The sequence below is a fragment of the Poecilia mexicana genome, unplaced genomic scaffold, assembly GCF_051168715.1.
Source record: "Poecilia mexicana isolate PSO_F unplaced genomic scaffold, ASM5116871v1 scaffold_16, whole genome shotgun sequence".
Taxonomy (NCBI): domain Eukaryota; kingdom Metazoa; phylum Chordata; class Actinopteri; order Cyprinodontiformes; family Poeciliidae; genus Poecilia; species Poecilia mexicana.
The window spans coordinates 10,111,448-10,130,929 of record NW_028263385.1 but is presented as its reverse complement, the minus strand read 5'-3'; the positions used below and the strand labels follow the sequence as shown (position 1 = coordinate 10,130,929).

The following is a 19,482-nucleotide window of genomic DNA, read 5'->3' as shown; positions in this document are numbered from 1 at the left end:
TAGGTATGTGTCTCAGTATTGTCTTCCTGTGATGTACTGGGGACCTCTCCAGGGTGTACCCCGTCTCTCGCCCAATGACTGCGGGAGACAGGCACCATCACCCAACGCTCGGGTAAGTGACTGTAAATAATGGATAGATAAGATTACTTTGGACCACTGAACAACAGTCCAGTCCCATTAAATCCTTAGCCAGATGTTATTGACGTTTCTGATTCAGGGGTGGCTCAACACCAGGAGTGCAGCCCATGTTCTGCATGTGGAAGCCTTTTTAAGCACCGACTTGCACTGCCATGGACTGATGAAGTTATACTCGCTTTTTCTACCACAACTTTTCTTTCCACTTAACTTTCTATGATCAACAAGCTATCAAGTCAGCAGTCTTCCTTATAATTCTAAAGGCCATAAAATTGCTTAAATTACAGGTTTCTGGACTGATAACTATTTTCCCTGTTGCTTTTTTCTGAGCAACAGATTGTTGGGTTTTTGTTAGTTGAAGCTACATTTCTTAAATTTTACATGAACAAACAGAACTATCGGCCTACGTGCTGAATCTGAATTAATTAGACTTTTGAAATTACCGTTACATACTGCTATATTTTTTTGGGAAGATTGTATGTACATTTTAAATTATATCCATATATATTTATGACTATCTCCATAATTTGTGAAAAATTGTATACAGTTGTAAAATACAGTTAGAAGATGGTAGGCAGGTTACACGGGTATGAAATGGTTTGTGTATGCTAAGAAATGTAAGACTCGAAATGGCAACGCGTGGGTACGAAATGAGGCTATGATTTACCAAAGGGGCGAATTGACCCGGAGCTAATTAAAACATCATCGGTTATTTATTTGTTTTTATCATGCTGCCTTGCTGATGAGGCAGACATCCGCGGCAGATGCAGACATCTCCTCTTCAGCTTTTCCAGGATTAATCAGGCTTGTTTTTTCCTCAGTAGTGTAGATGTCATCCCAGCACGCAGAGCCATTCAGACCTCTCTCATTTTCATCAAACGGATTAACCGTGTTGTGATAAGCCGCTGTGAATTTCCATCAAGAAATCAGACCAGCCCACTGGATTGTCGCGCAGCGGACCATTTCAGCTCCCCCCTCCTCCTTATTTTTCCTCTTCTTCACCCTGCCCGCACTATATGTTACATTTCCAGCCCTCTCCTCTCAAATTTCGACGCAAGCGGACGTCCGCGGCACAGCGACGGTGCGCAACACAGGGAGCGGAGCGAAGCACGGCAGGCGGCGGGCACCGCGGAGCGACGACGCGGCGGCAGCAGCAGCAGCGGCGGTGGCAGAAGCTCTCTCTCTCTCCCCCTCTCTGCCTTTTGTTGGAAACTGGCACACTGGATGGTGGATTTGTTTCTCATAGGGATTTGGATCGAGACTCGGGATAACTTCACATGGGACAAAAACCGCCTTCTTTCACGCCTGCCAGCGATTTGTTTCGCCCGGCGTGTTGACGACGGCAGCGGAGTAGAGCGGAGAAACCGGAGGCTGCCGGAGGAGCGCATTTGACAGATACGGAGACATGCTTATACACGCGTTTCCGTCCACCAGCTGATTGGGGATAGAGGCGAACAAAGCGGCGTGTAATCTATTTCGAAACAACGTGATATTGTGAGCTGGTAATGCAGAAGCGTGGGTCTGCTGAAACGGAGATCGGGGAAAGATGCTGTGATGTTCGCCTTGCACCGCAGGGCAATGCGTTGTAACGATCTGAACGGCGTGGAATAACGCTCCGAGCCACAACTTTGTTCAAAGGCCTAACAGTCGTTAAATTATCACATTTAGTAGTGCATTTATTCTTGGAGCCGGTTGCTTTAGTTTATATAGCTTGTAGTGTTTATAAACGCAGCCAGCCCTAAAGCTCTGTTTTTTTTGTTTGTTTTTTGTTAAATTATGATTTGCAGTATAAACCCACATCCTGCTCTCTCTTGTTACTAATACGACCCAGAGTTGCTAATTTATGTAAAAACTAACTGTAGGTGGAGTCAGGTCTAACATTCGCTTATGCAAATCCAATCGATAGTGAGATAAAACCACTGGGGGTGTGTTTGGAGTCCAGCATATTTAGTCCTTACACCAGCTTGAAGGCAGTAGAGCCGCTGCTACCAAAGCTCCGTGTGGTCTACTGTAAACGCAGCGTAAGCCCAAAGGAAACTTTCAATGGTTTTTCGAAAGTTGCCCGGTGTTTCTGCATCGGGCATGGGCCTGCGCCTGTCCCAGAAGTTCGTCTTTTTACTCTTCCTCTCGGGTTTGGTAACACTGTGCTTCGGAGCCCTGTTCTTTTTGCCCGACTCCGTCCGACTAAAACGCATTTTTCTGTCCAAGACGGAAGTCCAGCCGGTCACCGTCGGCTCCGGGTCAGAGAACGATGTCAGGGAGCACCTCAAAAGACCCAAGGAGCCGGAGCATACGAGGGGCATGACCCCGGGCAAAGGAGAGACGAAGAGCCGTAAACCCTCTGTCTCCAACGAAGCCACTGAGGAGCGGCTGGCAGGGGGCAAAGCTCAGGAGGACCTGACCCTGTCCCGGTCCAAAGCGGATTCCTTGATGGAGAGAGTCTCCGACGCTGACCACGATGCCAACTCGGATACTTTTAATTTCAAGAAGTTCCAAGGATGCCTGCTCAAACCTGCGCTGGGACGAGACAGCGGGAGTACGGCAGACCCCAAGACCAATGACCGCCGGGAGAAAGTTAAAGAGGTGAGGAGGGGTGGATCTAAAAGTTAAATATAGTCCTCATGCTTTGTTCTGCGAAGATCTGATGGTAACTGCTATGGTTTAACGTTAAACAGGAAGTGATATTTGGAGTTTGCATTGATCAAGTGATCTGATACAGGTCTGCTAAAATAGCCTGAAGGGAGTTGTTCTTGTGGTGATGTTTGTTCTGTATTTTTAGTTGGCGTTATGCACGCTGTCAAAATATGCTAAATTCTCAGAGCATGCACCAGACATACAGCTGTCTGCCTTCTCCAAACGCATGAAGGCACAAACCGAGGAAAATACATTTCCAGTGCGGAATATAATTTATCTGACAGTCTCATCATATAATCTATGGGACAGTTCTCAGCTGAGCTGCTGTCAAACAGACTAAATAATTCCCTCACTGTCCTGAAATCACCCAGAGTTAATTTTTTATTTTTATTTTTTGGTTTCAGATACATTTCTGTCAGATTGCTCCTGACGAAGACAGAGAATGGTTAAATATTTTAGTGACTAAAATTTCTCAAATTTAATTCGACCAGGAATTCTGCAAGAGGAGAATAATTAATCTTTTAATTTCATCTCTTATCAGAGCTATATGGTTTTCATTGTAGTTTTCAGTGAAATCATGCTCCGTAACGTCAATCCTGCGCTGTGCTGTAACACCTCTATCTCCCTCATGCAATCTCTTCGAAATGATATGACTGTTTGCAGTGATTCTCTGGCTTGAAGCTCTTTTAAGTCAGCCTTTGTTGAGCCCTGTGGCACCCATAAGGGCTCCGGAGTGGGAGCGTCTGTAGATCACACATCTGTACCCACTCAAGGCAACTCATGGCAGTGAGAAGAGGTAGAGGGAGCGGGAGGCATGGATGGGGAGGAGGAGTGCGATGGAGGCTAGTGGCTGGCGAACACTCACAGATGGGTTTCAGCTTTGGCATGTGACACGGATAAGTCCTGTTGTCACTCTCTTTTTCAGCTTGGTGTCACCCTCTCACGCTGCTCACATTCTCTCGTGCCTAGAGGTGATGTGCTACATGGTGATGGAGGCGTCAGAGGACAAAGGGTTATTGGCCCTGGTGCTCTGAGCTTCACTGACTCATAACTTCCCTCGCTGATGCTCTTTCAAGTAGATATCAGATTGGCTGATCTGTGCAGCTAAGTCCTGCACAAGGGAGTAGTTGGAGCCCACCATCCTGTCATCTAAATACTGATGCACAATGTTAGTCATTTCCAAAACTAGAGCAGGCACACAGAAACCATATGTGGTTTTCTGCTGTTCTTTTCTCTCCACCCTCTCCAGTTTGTTGACTGTGCTGCAGCCAGCTTCTGCTTTCCTGTAGGCTTATATTCATGCTGCCAGGACTTCCTGACACATTGTAAACTTTAACTTTGTCCAGGTCTGCAGTTGTAGTAAAAAAAAATAACTGGACCAGTACAAACAACCTGTTTCAGCAGTTCTCATTTACATTACTTTGTAAAAGTTTTGAGCAATGCCCTTAGTTTTGTGTATTTTGCTGCAATGTGGCAATAATTTTTGATCATTTTTAAAGTAGTTTATGGCAGTATTTCTTCAGGCTCTCTAGAGATCTTTGAAAGTTTTCATTTGGACTTTTGCTGTCCTTCCGGTCTCTGGCCTTCCCGTTTCCAAGATAATGTCTTGGTTTTTTTTTTTTTTTTTTTTGCATCCTGTGACTTTTGAAGGAGATTTCACAGGTCACAGGATGAACCAGTGTTGGTATGCAGCATTGAAAAAATGCTTAGTTCTTTCAAAAGACGTTCATCACAATGACACAATTAATTCCCAATTACAGACATAACTTCAAAAATACTTTATGAGCAGTGTGATATGGGAATGCATTGAGTCTAATTATGACCAGAATTGGCACAGTTTCAGCTTTATCTAGTTTTTTTTCCCAAGACAATGATCGATAAAGTACATTTAGCTGAAACTTGCGTAGATGATCAATTAAAGGTTGATATATCTCTTGGATTCTGGGTGAGATCTTTACAGCATTTTTAAAGATCAGTCTCTTATAGACATGATTTTTAAATAGTGTATATAACCTGTGTGACTCACTTTGCACATTATGCTCTCTAGGTCATATAAAAAGGACTGTGCAGAAAATGAGTTAAAACTGCTAAAGCTCAAAGGAAAATGCTGAAAGACCCTCGATGTCAGGAGAATTGCTGATTAAAATCACATTAGGAGATCACAAAAAATTCTTGACTCCTTGGAAGCAGACTTTCATAAAGAGAGAGCCGTTGGTGCACAGCGGCGTACACTCTGTGAAGCCTAAGCTATCATACAGATGCTATAAATATTTTATTGTTGTACCAGTTTATATTGTCTTCAGCTAGCCCATCTCTGCAAATGCATTTTTTCCTCACTTTAATGGAATGTTAGAGAGAATGTTACCCCCCACTGCAAGCCAACAGAAAGGGGCTGCTCCGGCCCACTGAAAGCTTCAATTCCAAAACTGTGAATGGGCATCGTTTCTCCGAACTGCCAGCAACAAGAAAGCAGACTCCCCACATTCTCCCTCTGTGTGTGCATCCACTGCCAAGATGGGGTGAAACGAGGGACAATGACCGCGTGATCACACATCACTAATGTTAAAAGGCAGCCCTCAGGATACCAGCCAATACTCCCAAAGTTGCCAAGGCGCTGTGTACCTATTCCAACAACTGCCTGCTAAAGTAATTCTCATCCAAAAGTCCCCAGCAGGATAAAGACGGGAGTCATTTTCATACAAACCCCTTTTTGTAATTCTGTGATGGATTTTTTATTTTTTCATTTTCTCACTGTGTTGCCTGCACTGCTGCCTGAGTGGCTGTGGTATAAGAAGCTGGGCAGCAGGAATCTCACCACAAACATGGACGCCGAGAGCAACAGGAGGGTGGCATGCATATTTTGTTTCGGGTGTTCTTTAAGCTAAACCTTTGAGTACTGAAGAAAATGCAAAATGCAGAGATGAAGGAGCGGGACAAACTGGAGTAAAGAGGCCGTCTGAGACTGTTGAGAGCTCAGTGGCTTGGAGGGCTGGAGCACATTCAGAGTGGAGCCTCCCTATCTCTCTCCTCTGCTGGTCTTCACAACATTGCATACATCAAAAGGGTAATGTGCATCTAAAAGCCGTATCTGTAAAGCCGGCGATTTACTCCTCTCTTCGTCCACTGACTGCTTGACAGAGATATGCCGACGCAGTCGAATGAGGCCTTTGCTTGAGGAAATTGGAACGTACTCTTTACCATGGCTTCAAACAGGCGATGCATATGAAAGGGGAGAAGGTAACACGGAGGAGGAGATGGCGCTGACAGCTGAGATCTGCAGTGAGAGGACAGACCCTCTGCAGTTTCTCCTAGCACAGCCTCCTACAGTGGAGCAATAAGTCTTCAGGGCTCCTTTGTCCTGTTTTTGTGCTCGCACTTGCTTAGTCGGTCAAGAGCTTGGGGATAAATGTGGAGTTGTAGGTTTACAGATAGAACGGTTTGCTGCAGCTGCATTTTTGTGTAGACTAAAAACAGTAATCGCCTGACTGACGGATATTTGTGTGGTGTATGTACATAAACCAAAAATAATGAGCTGTATATCAGTTTAAATTTTTTTTTTTTTAGAACTGACCCTGTTCCCACTTTTCTTTTTATAGAGAGAAAACGTCCAAGTGATGGTTTAAATATAATACAAATACAGTAAAACTAACAATCAGTGGACACCTATGATTGGTTGGCTCTCCTCGCTGATACATTTAAGACATCTTTACACAACTCTGGTGAATTATGTTTAAAAGAAGTAATTTATAACATAGTAATTCTGCTCTTAAATTTCAGATTTATTTCATTATGTTTGTCTCTTTAACTACGCTCTACGATATTGTAAAATCTTACGTTGGCATCAGTGGTAAATATAAAAATATCAGTTGCAGTATGTAGCTATTTTCTTTCTTCCTCATGTGTGCGCCATATATTCGGTGACCTTTTAACAGTTTGGGTAACATCACTTCTGTCCAGTGTGAACAGCCGAGACTCTAAGTAGTTAAATATTATATTTGCTTTAAAAATGCAATTTCATCACAGGTGGAATACATTAGCCAGCAATCATTGGATTCCAAGCAGTCCTTTCCAATATCAATGTTGCACAGACCGGTATTTCTTAATTGGTGACATTAAGCGGCTTGACACAACCACACACAAACTGGGAAGTACTCCCCAGAAGTAGGTGATGCTGTAGCTGGACTTTAAATCTACTTGTAGAAGTAATGACAACAGAGAGGGGTGACTGACTGAATAAAATGCTCATGTTAAGCCGGACCCTCCCAGCTGGCTTGGGGCGACATGAACTCCATCCTTCTTTCATTTCCCTGCTGCCTCCTCTCCTTCCCCATCAGGTGTGCCGAACAACTGTCTGTCTGAACTAGAGAGATGGCTTCCTACTGTGCGAGAAGAAAGAGACGGAAGATGAACAAAGTCTTAAGAAAAGGCTCACACTCTCCTAGTGTTGTCCCGCAGAGCTGGAGCGTTTGTGCTTTTGCTCTCCTCTGTGGATGCTGTGCAAATGTCAGCTGCTGGGGTTTGGAATGTAAGCCCGTCGTCGTCTTCGGTCTGTTTATGTAGGATAGTGAACCTCGTGGACCGCTGTATATTGATATATTGTGCAAGTCAATGATGGCAGAGGCAGGTCTCATCTATTGCTCAGTGCTGCTTGGCTTGGCCGCAGACCTTGTCTGTCCAGCAAAATAGAATTGATGACTTGTGTTTGAGCAGCATTCACAGGAATGTTGTAGGTGTTCTGCCTTATGTCTTTCCTCTCTTTCTTTTCTAAAACAATGCAATCATAAACAGTCATTCTCCAGGTTAATATTTTTTATTGCAGCTTGTGTTATTGTCTGGGTCTTTGTGATGACAAACCTTTTAAAATGCAATGTGCCTCGTTGAATGCATTTCAGTCTTCAAAAACAGAGTCCCTTAGTTGCATCTATAAATTCAAGTAAAAAAAAAATTGATGTACATTGACATGACTTTGAGGGCATTGAAGGTGGAATAATAATTATTGGAAAACTTATTTTTCCATCAGAAAACCTTTGCTTGACTAAATATATTGCTGTTTTATTATACGGCACATTATATTTTAACCCAATAGTTGTCCTGTTGACAGATTTTCACACCCTAGCTGTTTCCTGCAGCTCCTCCAGAGTTACCCCTGTCATCTCTGCTGCTTCTGCGGTCAAAGCTCTCCTTGATCTATTCTTCAGAATTGCTAGATTTTTAATTGATCAATTTGCCAGTCCTCTGTGAGATGCTTGAAGGTCAGGGATATTGTTTTCAGCCTAACCCAGTTTTAAACCTCTCTGCAACTCTACCCCTGATCAGTCTGGTCTGTCCTTCGCATTTATGATGCTCTAAAGGGAGTTGACAGCAAATGTATGTCACACTTTAAGAATTTTATTTGTAAACATTGAAAACAATCCTTTCTTTTCCTACCACTTAATAACTATACACTACTTCATGTTCTTTTTATCACAAAAAATCCCACTAAAAATAAAATGTTTATTGGGTTTGAAAACAGTCGCAAGGCACGATCCTCCCTTATTGCCAATTCTTCCCATAGTCTTGTGCTAAAACACTGACTGTGCTGACTCACTTAGGAAAAGGTTGGATCAGAGAGACTTCAAGTTCTGAATAGTTGACCCTAAAGGTTAAAACATCTACATCCAGGAAACGTGTGTTCTGCAGGATAGAGGTAAAGGGGAAAGCAGAGAAAAAAGAAATGCTTTCGAGGACAGCAGAAGGGATTATTTTTCTGGGATGATGAACGCTGCTTAAAGTATAGAATAACAAAACTCTCCCAAAGCAATCACTGCAGGAAAAGGATGATCAGGTGAAATAAAGACCGACATTCTTTTGCAGTCAGGATAGTTTTATCATACTTTTTTTTTTTTTTTCTTGCAGAACTCTCTTTAGGGAAAGGAGTTGTTGAGGCAGGCAGGCCATCCTAGTTTAACTTTGGCATTTATACATCAGTGTCCATAGACAGCCTGTTAAAAATACTTAGAGAATACTCATTGGCTGCTTTGTACAGGTGTGTTTTATTACAGCGTGTGGCAATGTGCTCTCAGTGATATGTGTATGAAGGGAAGAGTTCATATGGTTGTTCATTGAAGGGTTATTGAACACTATGAGAGCTCTAGGGACTCCCTTTGAATGAATTGTTTTTATTGTCTTTAGATGATTTATTAGGACAAACCAGAAGTTTTTTCTATAAAACCAAGTATGGAACAATGAGTTCTTTCTGAGGTCCTGTGTTGGATTGAACCGTTTTGACTCAAAGTGAGACTGAATTTTGAAATGGTTCTGCTGTGAAGAGTGAAATGTTGCATTTTAAAGCAACACTGAGAAATGCTGATTTTTTTTTATTTTTATTTTTGTCATAATTATGACTTAGGTTGAAGTCTGCAGACTACAACCTAGAGGTTGAAGTCTGCAGAGAGGTTTTTCCTGTACCTCTGCACTTCTGTGTTTACACAGCCTGGTCCTTCAATCGAGCTTTCATAGGCTATTTGTTTACTTTCCAGGCCCTCTCTGCCAGTGTTTACTGTAGCCTTCAGGTGTTGCATCAGTTGCCTGTAAAAGTAAAGGGCAAAGTCCCAGGTTGTATTCTGTCACATTTTGATCCTGTGCTTAAAGTGAAGAGCTGAGTTCAGGCTTCAGTCTTGGCTCTGTGTTGTTTTTGGAAGTAAATATCTGTTTTTCTTGGATTTTATCACCTCGCTCTACATTTTTTTTTACATAATCAACTCCTTTATTGTTGCAATAAGTTCCACGGTAACCCATATATCTAGAGTTCCCAGCAATACTGACATAATGGGGACATCGTGTGTGGGTACATCTTAATCCTGTCTTTGATGTCCTGTGATAAATGGGAGACAGGTTCTACTTTAGAGCATTTTTTCCCGGTTCTTTCCTCCCCTTTGGTTGTTGTATTCATATATTACCATAGTAAACTTAAAAGCTAAGAGATCCTATTATTTATGGACTATAAATGCATCAATCAACAGGATGTTCTTTAATCGGATGAAGTTTGGGGTTACAAGCTTTGATCTTGTAATTTCCTCATTCTCCATTGGAATCAAAACAACTACCTCATTCAAAGAACCTGCAGCACATTTTCAGCAAGTACCATAGACTGTAAATATTTTCATCTGAAGCAGTTGGAGATGTGGTTTCTTGTATTCTGGTATAAATATTTAATGAAAGAAACATATTTAATGAAAGAAACAACAATTTATTAAAGAGGACAAATCACATCTCATTCTAATCCGTTTCTAATGGATTAAGAGAGGAGAAAACGCAGGCCTAATTAAATAGTAAGCAAACACTAAATAAGATAAGCCACAAATTGTAAAGTCCACAAAACTTGTTGAGTTAGAATGGAATCTCTTTCTACACATTTTTGCTGATTAAAACCTAAAACTGATCCAGTATGTGTGCAATTCGTACATGTCGTAAAGAAGGTTATTTTGATGGACTAACTCTAAATCTAACGTACAAATATAATTAAGGACAAGGATTTTAGAGAAAATGGCTACAAACTGAAAGTATTGGAAACCACCAGGACAACTAATTAAGAAGTCTGGAAAAGCATCGAAAACAAAAACGTTCGGAAAATTTAATTGTATTTCAAGATTTTATTCCATGACCTATTGATTATTTCAAATTGAGAAAAAAATGAAAATTGTAGTCTGGAAAAGTAAAGCAATGTTACTTTGAATACTAGTAGCCATTTTGCCTATACTAAAAATTACAACTGCTTCTGCACCATTTTAATGATGAGAATAAGAAAATGGGATGCTTAATCTTTATGATCCCTGGTTTGGCTTTATGCGAGACTGTCCAATGTAACAAACAAATGTTCTGTTTTGAGAAGTGGCTTGCTATTTGCTTAGCAAGTAGGTGCAACGGGAGTGAGCTGGAGATCAAGCAGACTTTGGAAATACAAGATCAAAATCCAAAGGTTCTCTTTTGTTTATGTAAAAAAAATAGTTTTTCTAACTGAATTGGCAGGTTAGACCTAAAAAGAAAAAGTGAATCTGCATTAGCAAGGAAAAACCTGTTTGGTGCAGCTCTGTCCAAAACAACAAATGAAAAGAGGATTGAACCTTTGTAATTGTCCTCAATCTTGCATGTGGACTTCTATTATATGTCTTGTGCATACTGGACTTAGTGAGTGCATGATGGCCTGTTATGCGTGTCTGCTTGTTACTGATGTAGAAAACTAAGGGGATAAAAGGTCTAGACGTGGCCTTGTTTACTGTAAACTCTGCTTGACATCTTTTGCTTGGTGCTGAATGAAATATCCAACACCCCCTTTACCACCCTGCCACCGACATCCACCCACCCTTTCACTTCACTCTGGCTTTGCTGCACTGCAAACAGGCGAGAGGAGAAAAGAGAGAGTGGCCTAGATGTAACCAACAGACAAACAGAGCCGCTAGCTGAGTCCCAGCCCCTGGCCTTTATGCCTGCCTAATTGGTCAGAAACAGCACGGCCTGGCTGTGTTCAGAGTAATGCAAAGACATCAGATTTGGGCCGACGGACCTTTCATGTCCCCATCTGAGTACCTCTTATTTTTTGTTTAGTCCTACTGGTAATGTTTTGTGCATAGAAAGCACCGTCTCTGACTGTCTGGGTTACTCATTGTTTTCTGTCTCGTCATCCTCCCTGCTTGTTGGTATTGTGTGGCCGCAGGCATGTTTACTACCAACCATCCCTTCCTCTGGATCTCCAAACAGCCAGCGTGAGCTTCCTGGCTGCTGTCATCGCAGATTGTCCCGTCTGCGTTGTTGTTATTGTTTTGTGACACGGTCTTGGCCTATTTTCAAGAGAGCTAAACAATGCTGTCAAATCTTTGACCTGCGGTTTAGGCAGATACCTGGAAGATGACTGAAATATTGCAGCTCACATTTACTCAGATCAGATTTTAGCCGTAACTTTGAATGGAACTCTTATCAGATCTGTTTCATGGTCAGTACTGTAGGTTTTTTTTTTTTTTTTTTTTTTGTGGGTTTGGAGAAAATGCATCTCCCAAGTGATTTTTCTCCTTCATCAGCATCAACGGGCAAATTGCCATTAATTAGCTGAATGCTTACAAGAACGCTTTAGCCCGAGCTGGGTGTATTTGTTCATTATCATCGCAATTAGGTTCCTAATCAAATGGCAGCAATGGTGCTCAGTGCTCATTAGGGAGCCATATAGATTTCTCGGGTTTCCGCCGAGGTTGTGTGATGGGCTCGCCAGATAATTGCAATTTTCATCCACTGGTTGGCGGCGAGGTGGTGGAATAACAAAGAAACTGATTCCATGGTCAACTAATGAGTGAAAACGAGGACTTTGGTGATCATTAATCAAACGGAAAGCGAATTAGACAGGTTGTTTGTCATATTTGTTGGAGACCAGTGTGAAATCTGACACACTGCTGAATATGGATGACACAGGCAATAACTTCTACTCAATAAACACGCACAAGTGTTTGGATACTCAAGTTGACCAGAAGAAAGTTTGGCATTTTAAAACTCAATGATTGTCCTCTGAAAACATTGAATCTAATCTTCTTAACATCCTTCCACTGACCCCAGTCATTGCTGAGAAAAGGTTTTCCAGCAAAACGCAAATCTAAAAAATATCAGGGTACCTTTATGTTGACACCCTTCAGTTTTCTTTTCACATTCAGTGAAGCATGCAATGATCTTCAGTAACAGGAAATGGGTGTAGCTAGTTTCTGAAGTATCGTGTAACGGGTTTTTGGAGAACCCCAGATGTGTGGTTTCAGTTAAACAGAAGTGACAGTTTGTTGGTCTAGACCAACGAGCCTAAATACTGCTGATGTCGAGTCGTACTCTGGCTTTATATAAACAGTTTCCAAACAAAACATCCCGGTTTTCAGATACTTTCATTTTTAACTCTTCAAAGATGCAAGAAGATTAGAAGCCTCTTTAGCAGGAAATTGTGGCTTACTGAAAAAAAATAAAAATAATGATGTCAGCACATCAACTGGTGTCGACCCAGAGTAGGGAAGTTGCCGTTTTTGCCTGAACTTGCATGTTTCCTGTGGAAATGTAGAACATTAAAAGGAAATCACATTGCATTTCTTTATATGAAAAGCGATATTAACCTCAAAGAAATTCTTATTAGAAAATATGCGTTAAGCTTGCACAAATCATAGAAGAAAACGGTTCAAATCTGCATTTGCATTAAATGTCTCTGAAGTGTTTTTCAACACACCTATACACTGCCAAAGAAGTCAGTCTGGGAATTACAGTCTGTGACTCACATCACCTACTTGGGTCCTTCTCTCTCAACTAGTGGCATAACGGTGCACAAAATCATGGTTTGGCAGATTTTTGCTAGTGTTGCAGTAAGAGAAATTAAATATTTTAACTAAAGCATAAATACAGCATGGAAATAATACACTCACTAGATAAAAGTGCATCATATATTAAATCACAGTCAATATGTGTTTACAGTACAGTCGTAAAGGACTCCCTAGACGCAATATTTGGCACTATGTTAAATGTTATGCTCTCCTGCTCTGTGTAGAGTAATACATTTAGCCTGCTGAATGGACAATAACTTATGTTTTATTTTAGTAGTAGTGAGGTATAATGGCAAAAAAAAAGAAATGTATAAATATGGTAAAATTCTAATGAATAATTTAACGACAATTTACAGCAATATTATAGCAAATAAATATTTTCCTGATATCATGCAGCTCCCTTTCAAAATCAAACCATCTCAAATTAAATGCTTTCTAAAAATATTTGAGATTTAAAATAAAGATGACAAAGATCTACAAGGTGCATGTTTTAATTTTTTTTACAAACTTCAGAAGAGCTATTTTACTTGCAGAGTAGGCCAAAACAGCTAAATGACGGTGAAACCTTAAATGTTACCTTAAACGTTACCTTTAACAGACTTGGCCTCTAAAGTAGTGGGAATCTGGCTTCTACCTGCAAATAAAGGACCTGAAAGCAAGTCGACACAGTACATCAGATTTACTCCAGAGTTGTATGCAAATTTACAATGGCAGCTTGCACTATAACGATAAAGGTTTTTCTAATTCCATTTGACAAATGAACCATTATTCTGACAGTATATCATTTGTCTGGGCTGTAATATTTTAATGAAACTACCTCTTTTAGCTCCACTGAATATTATGAGAAGAGAATAGTTGCACAGCCCAACCTTTTAAGATGGATTTTGCCAAGATCTCAGCTAAGTACTGTCTTGTAACTTGGCAACAACTGCACTATGATATTTTGCATACTAATTTGACTGCAATTGTTAACAAGTAGGTTGAAATGAGAACAAAAATATAAGAACTGATAGACATGGTGCTGCTTTCTTTTGGATGACTTGATAACCAATTGCAGCAACAAGACAGGTTAAAGTTTGGCGCTCTAAGCTGTGGAGGATATGTTGACAGTTTGGCTGTAATTGTGTTGTAAACCCTTCTTTTATCAATGCGCTACTTCCACTGAAACATAAACTCCCAACCAGTGAGACCACAGCTGTCTTATTTCAAACAAATTTTCTTTCTTTCTCAGAAGAATTTTGTGGGTGTTGTGATAGTTTGCCAATAGTTGTCTGTAACTAAATCTGTAGTTTTCCTGTAAGCAACCACAGATGTTACGAGCTGTTCTCTTAGATCTGGAAGTTATTGTAACAGTTGTCAGCGCTCTGCTTTTAGTCTGTACATAAAATGTAAGGCATCTGTGGTTACTTTCCGCTGGAAAAGTCGAGCAGAGTTGCTTTCGAAAGGGAGCGCAGAGGTTATGGAAAAAGTTAAGCTAAGGTAAATGAAAAACAGATCTATCTCTGGGGGCATAGAGCACAAAGCATGCATGTGTGGGTGGAAGGCTGACGACGCTGTTGCCATTCTATTTTCCAAGTAAAATGAGATGGATGCCTGCAATTAATTCTGCTGTGACCATTAGCTGGAGAGCCGAACCCAGCAGAATCAGCAGTGGGAGGCTGGAGCAGAGCTTTGCAAGTGCGTCTGTCTCTGCATGTGACTTTCAGACTGCTTGGCTGTGATACTTGAAACACAGACTGCTCAGGGACTCTTAAGGCCCAGAAAGTCTTTACAAAAGGTGACCATGTAGCCGCTGGCTTTAACCGGTTCTGCCCCAGTCCATCTCTAGCCAGATTTATGTCCACTGCCAGATGCTGTGCGGGCGGCCAGTCCCCGTTTTTTATACACACTTCAGGGGGAGTGCAAGCTGCACCAAGGCTCGCATTGGGCGCATGATATTTGATTGACAGCAGAGCGCATTCGTTGATTGGTTCTCGATTTACTTCACTACAAACTCCAGAAAACAACATTTAAACCACCGCTGGGGACTGGTGGACATGCCGTCTGCCATCAGAAAGCGGCTCAGTGTGGAGGAGCGTAGTTATGAGTTTAATCATAAGCAGCGGCAGGAACACGTTTCAACTTTTTCAGCGTAATGACTGTGATTTAGCAGCCCTGCAACCAGCAAGTCTCTTGTAAGAACCAGACCGCAATGAAGAAGCAAGAAACAGTGAAGTTCTGGTCGACCGTATGAGTTATAGTTTTTGTCAACCTGTTGTGAAACTCCAGAATTGCATAATATTAATTTGCCATGACGTGTATGTTATTCTGTTCATAATTTTCTTTTACATACAGTTCTTGCGTGGATGTTGCTTTACATCTCTTTCCTGCATTGCCTAAATTTAAAGGTTGCACATGTTTAAAAGAAAAAAAATCATCATTTTTAATACCCCTCATGATAATTTTTGACCTTTTGACAGGAATTAAATGTAGGTATGTTCAAAATGAATTTTCAAATTACATTTTGCAAAAAGTTTAAAAGCCAGTTTTTCCTTATTTATATTTTTCAAAATTTAAAAAATATAATAATTCAGTTTAATCAGTTTATTGCTTAAACTGATATTAAGTCTGCATGTGTTGACTTAATATCTACACATGTAAATATTAACCTTTTCTCATGATAACGTTATAACCAAACGAATGCCTTGGGATTCCCCAGAGTGAACTGATGCGTCCCACTGCCATTTCCTTTTGGATCTGCAACCTCTACATCCTGATTTTGCATAAGAGGATGGATGGATGAATGGTCCGTTTTTGTTTCCACCTGCATTTTGTTTTTGTTTGTTTTTATTTGACTGTAAGCTAAAAAAAAAAACCTGATTCATGTATACAAAAAAAGTTTAGAAATGGAAAGAAACACAAGGAGCTAGTTGAATTTAATTTCTGTCATTCCTGCTGGACAGAATCCTCTATCTCCAAAAACTAGAAAAAAAAAAATCCTTCTTAAGGTAAATTTGTACTTTTTGAACACATTATGTTTTTGATGGTTTGATGTGAAGGGAAATAAAACGGAATCCACTGTGGTTTTAGATTGAAATATTTGTCCTATTGTGTGCCTGACCCTGTACCCGACAGTACTGCTTTCATGCATGTGCAGGGCAATCAAGATGCATCCCAAGACTGCAAACATAATAATGCTGACTCAGCAGAAAAAGCTCGAGCTATAAGACCACAAACTCAAAAGAAAAGGTGGGAGGGGGGGAAAAAAACAAAACAATGTTGGACACAAGCTGCATCAAGCAAACACAGTAAAGGAGGCCGTGGGATTGAAATGGCAGCATAAAGAGATGCTTCCATTAAAACTCAGGTGTTCCCTCAGAGATAAGAGCATTAGTCATTGTTTCACTGTTGCATCTCATAAACACCTCTAAAATGATGGGTGTTTCTGACTATAATTACCATTTAGTTAAAACCAAAACTAAATAACGGCTGTGATGTGGTGCTTAGCTGACAATTAGATGCCTTTTTACGTTTTCCATCAGGCATCAGGTGTAAAATTATAGAAAATTGTGCAAAATTACAGAAATAACAGATCATAAAACCATTATTTATCCCCTCCTAAATTAGTCACATGTTTTTATGATGCTTGCTTGCTGTCATGGATTTTCAGAGGAGGGTTTTTCTTTTTTTTTTTTTCTGCACACTAATTAGTTGTTAGAAAAGCAGAACCCTTCCCTCAGACTGTTGAAGGGTCTGAGTCCTTGATCTTTCGCATTCTCACGGCAAGCACTAAAGAAATGAATAACATCACATTTGGAGTTGGATTAACAAGCGAATGTGAAAAATGTGTCACTTAATAAATCCTTTCTTTTGCTAAACCTCAACTCCAACGCAACATTCTTTTCATGCCATTTCTGATTAGTTTTATTATTATTTGGAGCAACATAAACTAACATGGAGATGACTGGGATTCTTGCCTTGTCGCCTCTTGGAAAGTGTGAGTTTTCAGGGGTTATCTTGGGGGTTGCATGCTGAGCGATTCATCTACCCCTCCCTGTGTGCTAAACTCATTTGTTCAGTGCTTGAATTAATAATTTATGGCAAGTGTGAACTATGGAGTGTCTCTGCTTTCTGGTTGTAGGCCCCCACTCTTCAGTTTCCTCCTCCAGCCTTTTTAGTTTTATTGCAATTCTCCTTGCGCTCCATTTCAGATGAATCTCACAACGTCCTTTCTCTGTCTTTGTCATTTCTGTTCATATTCACATGCTTTTTTTTCCCCCTACAGCTTCTGTTACTCCCTCTTCTTTTATCTGTGCGCGTCTTGTTCACTCTGGCCTACTGTATAGGAAATACTGTGCTGTTGTGCTTCTGTTGTCTGCCTGTTAATGCAGAGCTGCTTCATGTCTGCCTGATTGTCAGCGTCGTGCCCAGTGAAACAGATGGACCAGCTGGCAAACACTGCTCCTGTTGGTATATTCTGTTAACATTACTGGTTAGAGGGCATGCCGATTACGTTCCCGCTATGTCATTGATGTAAACTGTGATTATACAGTCTCTGTCAAAAACGCTTAATGTAACAGAATGTTTAAATTATGGCATGGAGCTGCGTATCTCCTCGACGGGTGAGACCAGCTCCTGTGCCGTTTGGTGCTGAAAGCTCAAAAACAGTATGACTAATTGCACTAAACTTTTAATTTGTTTGGTTTCAGTGAATTTGTCTCTCGCTTAAGGTGTATGATGCTGCCAAGTCTGAAGTTTGGTATCCTGCCAGCATGAAGAGGTAGTTCAGTTGTTCAGGCTTCCTTCACATTGAAAAGTCTAGGATTTTATTATTTGAAATGCGGTCTTTTAAAGTGGGCCTCGTAAAATGCCAAACCATTCACTAAAGTTGTTCTGCGTGGCGTTTCCGTGTTCTCCCTGTCATGTGAAGCTTAGGCTCTCGCCAATTATTCCAGATTCCTCACACAATCCGAAAACATGACTGCTAGGTTATTTGGTCTCTCTAAATTGAGTGTGTGCAAGCCTGGTTGTGTGTATCTCTATTGACCCGTCCTGGTCTCACCAAATGACTGGCTACCTCATTCAAGGATAAGTGATTATAATGGATGGATTAATTTTTTAAGTAATAACATAATCTCGCTTTCAAACAATTTTTTCTTTTGAAGAAAAACGGCAATATAACAGATATGTATTTATGTCCCTAGTGCTACATTTATTTGCAGTGGTAACATTTTCTATACAATAAATCTACCTGAATAATTGTTTTCATTTATACCTTTTTTTAAAGTGGTCTACAACTTATTTTAAACGTGCTAACTAGGTAATTAGAAGGCACGTCAAAGGAAAAACCATTTCTGTTCCACCATCACAAATGCAAAGATGTACAGTTGGCTGAACCTAAATGAGATTTAAATTTGAACAATGTACTTTTTAAATACCATCTTGGTGCATCTACAGAAGAAAATTAAGAATAGGTGGTTACTATGTTATTAACTTGGACAATAACACAAAACTTGTCTTGTTGAAACTGTGCAATGGACAGAAATGAACCTTCCTTCCACAAAAATAATTTAGCATTGAAATCTTTTCCCCTCTTGGATAAACTCTCAAACTGAAGGCTGAATTTTTCTTAGTTTTTTCTTTTTTTAGTGTGAAATTATGTTATTGTGGTAAAAAAAAAAATATTTTTTTTATTTTTATTTGTAGCAGCTCATCCCCAGAGGTGAAAATGCTTGTGACGGGTGCTGTATCTGTGAACGGTCCAAACTAGAATAAACAAGGAGGATTTGTGGTGCCGGATAAGAAGCCAACAGATTCTGGTCAAGATGATTTTTTATTTTTTTTAAAAATCTAAATCAACTCATGCGTGTCATTAAATTTTAAACAAGTTTTGTTGATTTTTACAGCTTATTGCAATTGAATCTGTGAAGAATATTGGTGGTGTAACAAAATATGTAGTCCGTTTGAAATATGTTTCATCTGGGGCCTTGCGAAACTGCTACAGTGCCAGTTTGTGCAAATATCCAATGCAAAATAAATGTGGTACACATGCAGATAAATGTCAAGCAATAGAGTGACTGTTATTGGATTAACTTATTGTCCCATACAGTTTTACACAAGGCTGATTGACAGTGCTAAGACTTACTCCTGGCTCTGATTGGTTGTTTCTGACCGAGCGGTATATTTCTCCAGATGACGGTAGAACCACAGAAGGCAGAGGAACTTGTTTTTTTCCCCCCACAGATTAACTGTCTGATGATGTCAAACAACTATGTAAAAAACATATCTTTTTTTCCCCGCAAAAGTTAAATACTGCACCTTTAAAGTAAAACAGACCTTTGCTGATGAAACTGTACACATTCAGTGAACTAGATAGTGGAGTCGTTTTTATTTGCAACAGCTGCTTCTGGCAGCATTT

At 40.4% G+C, this 19,482-nt stretch overlaps 1 protein-coding gene across 1 annotated transcript in view; it reads left to right on the top strand.

Annotated features, from left to right (window-relative positions):
* The first annotated feature begins 1,169 nt into the window (after window positions 1-1,169).
* Window positions 1,170-19,482, top strand: part of LOC106916626 (mannosyl-oligosaccharide 1,2-alpha-mannosidase IA) — a 200,198-nt gene continuing 181,885 nt past the window's right edge. The window contains exon 1 of the mRNA XM_014985029.2: window positions 1,170-2,718. Coding sequence (XP_014840515.2) covers window positions 2,179-2,718 — 540 coding nt within the window. The 5' untranslated portion in view covers window positions 1,170-2,178. The remainder of the gene's footprint in view (window positions 2,719-19,482) is intronic.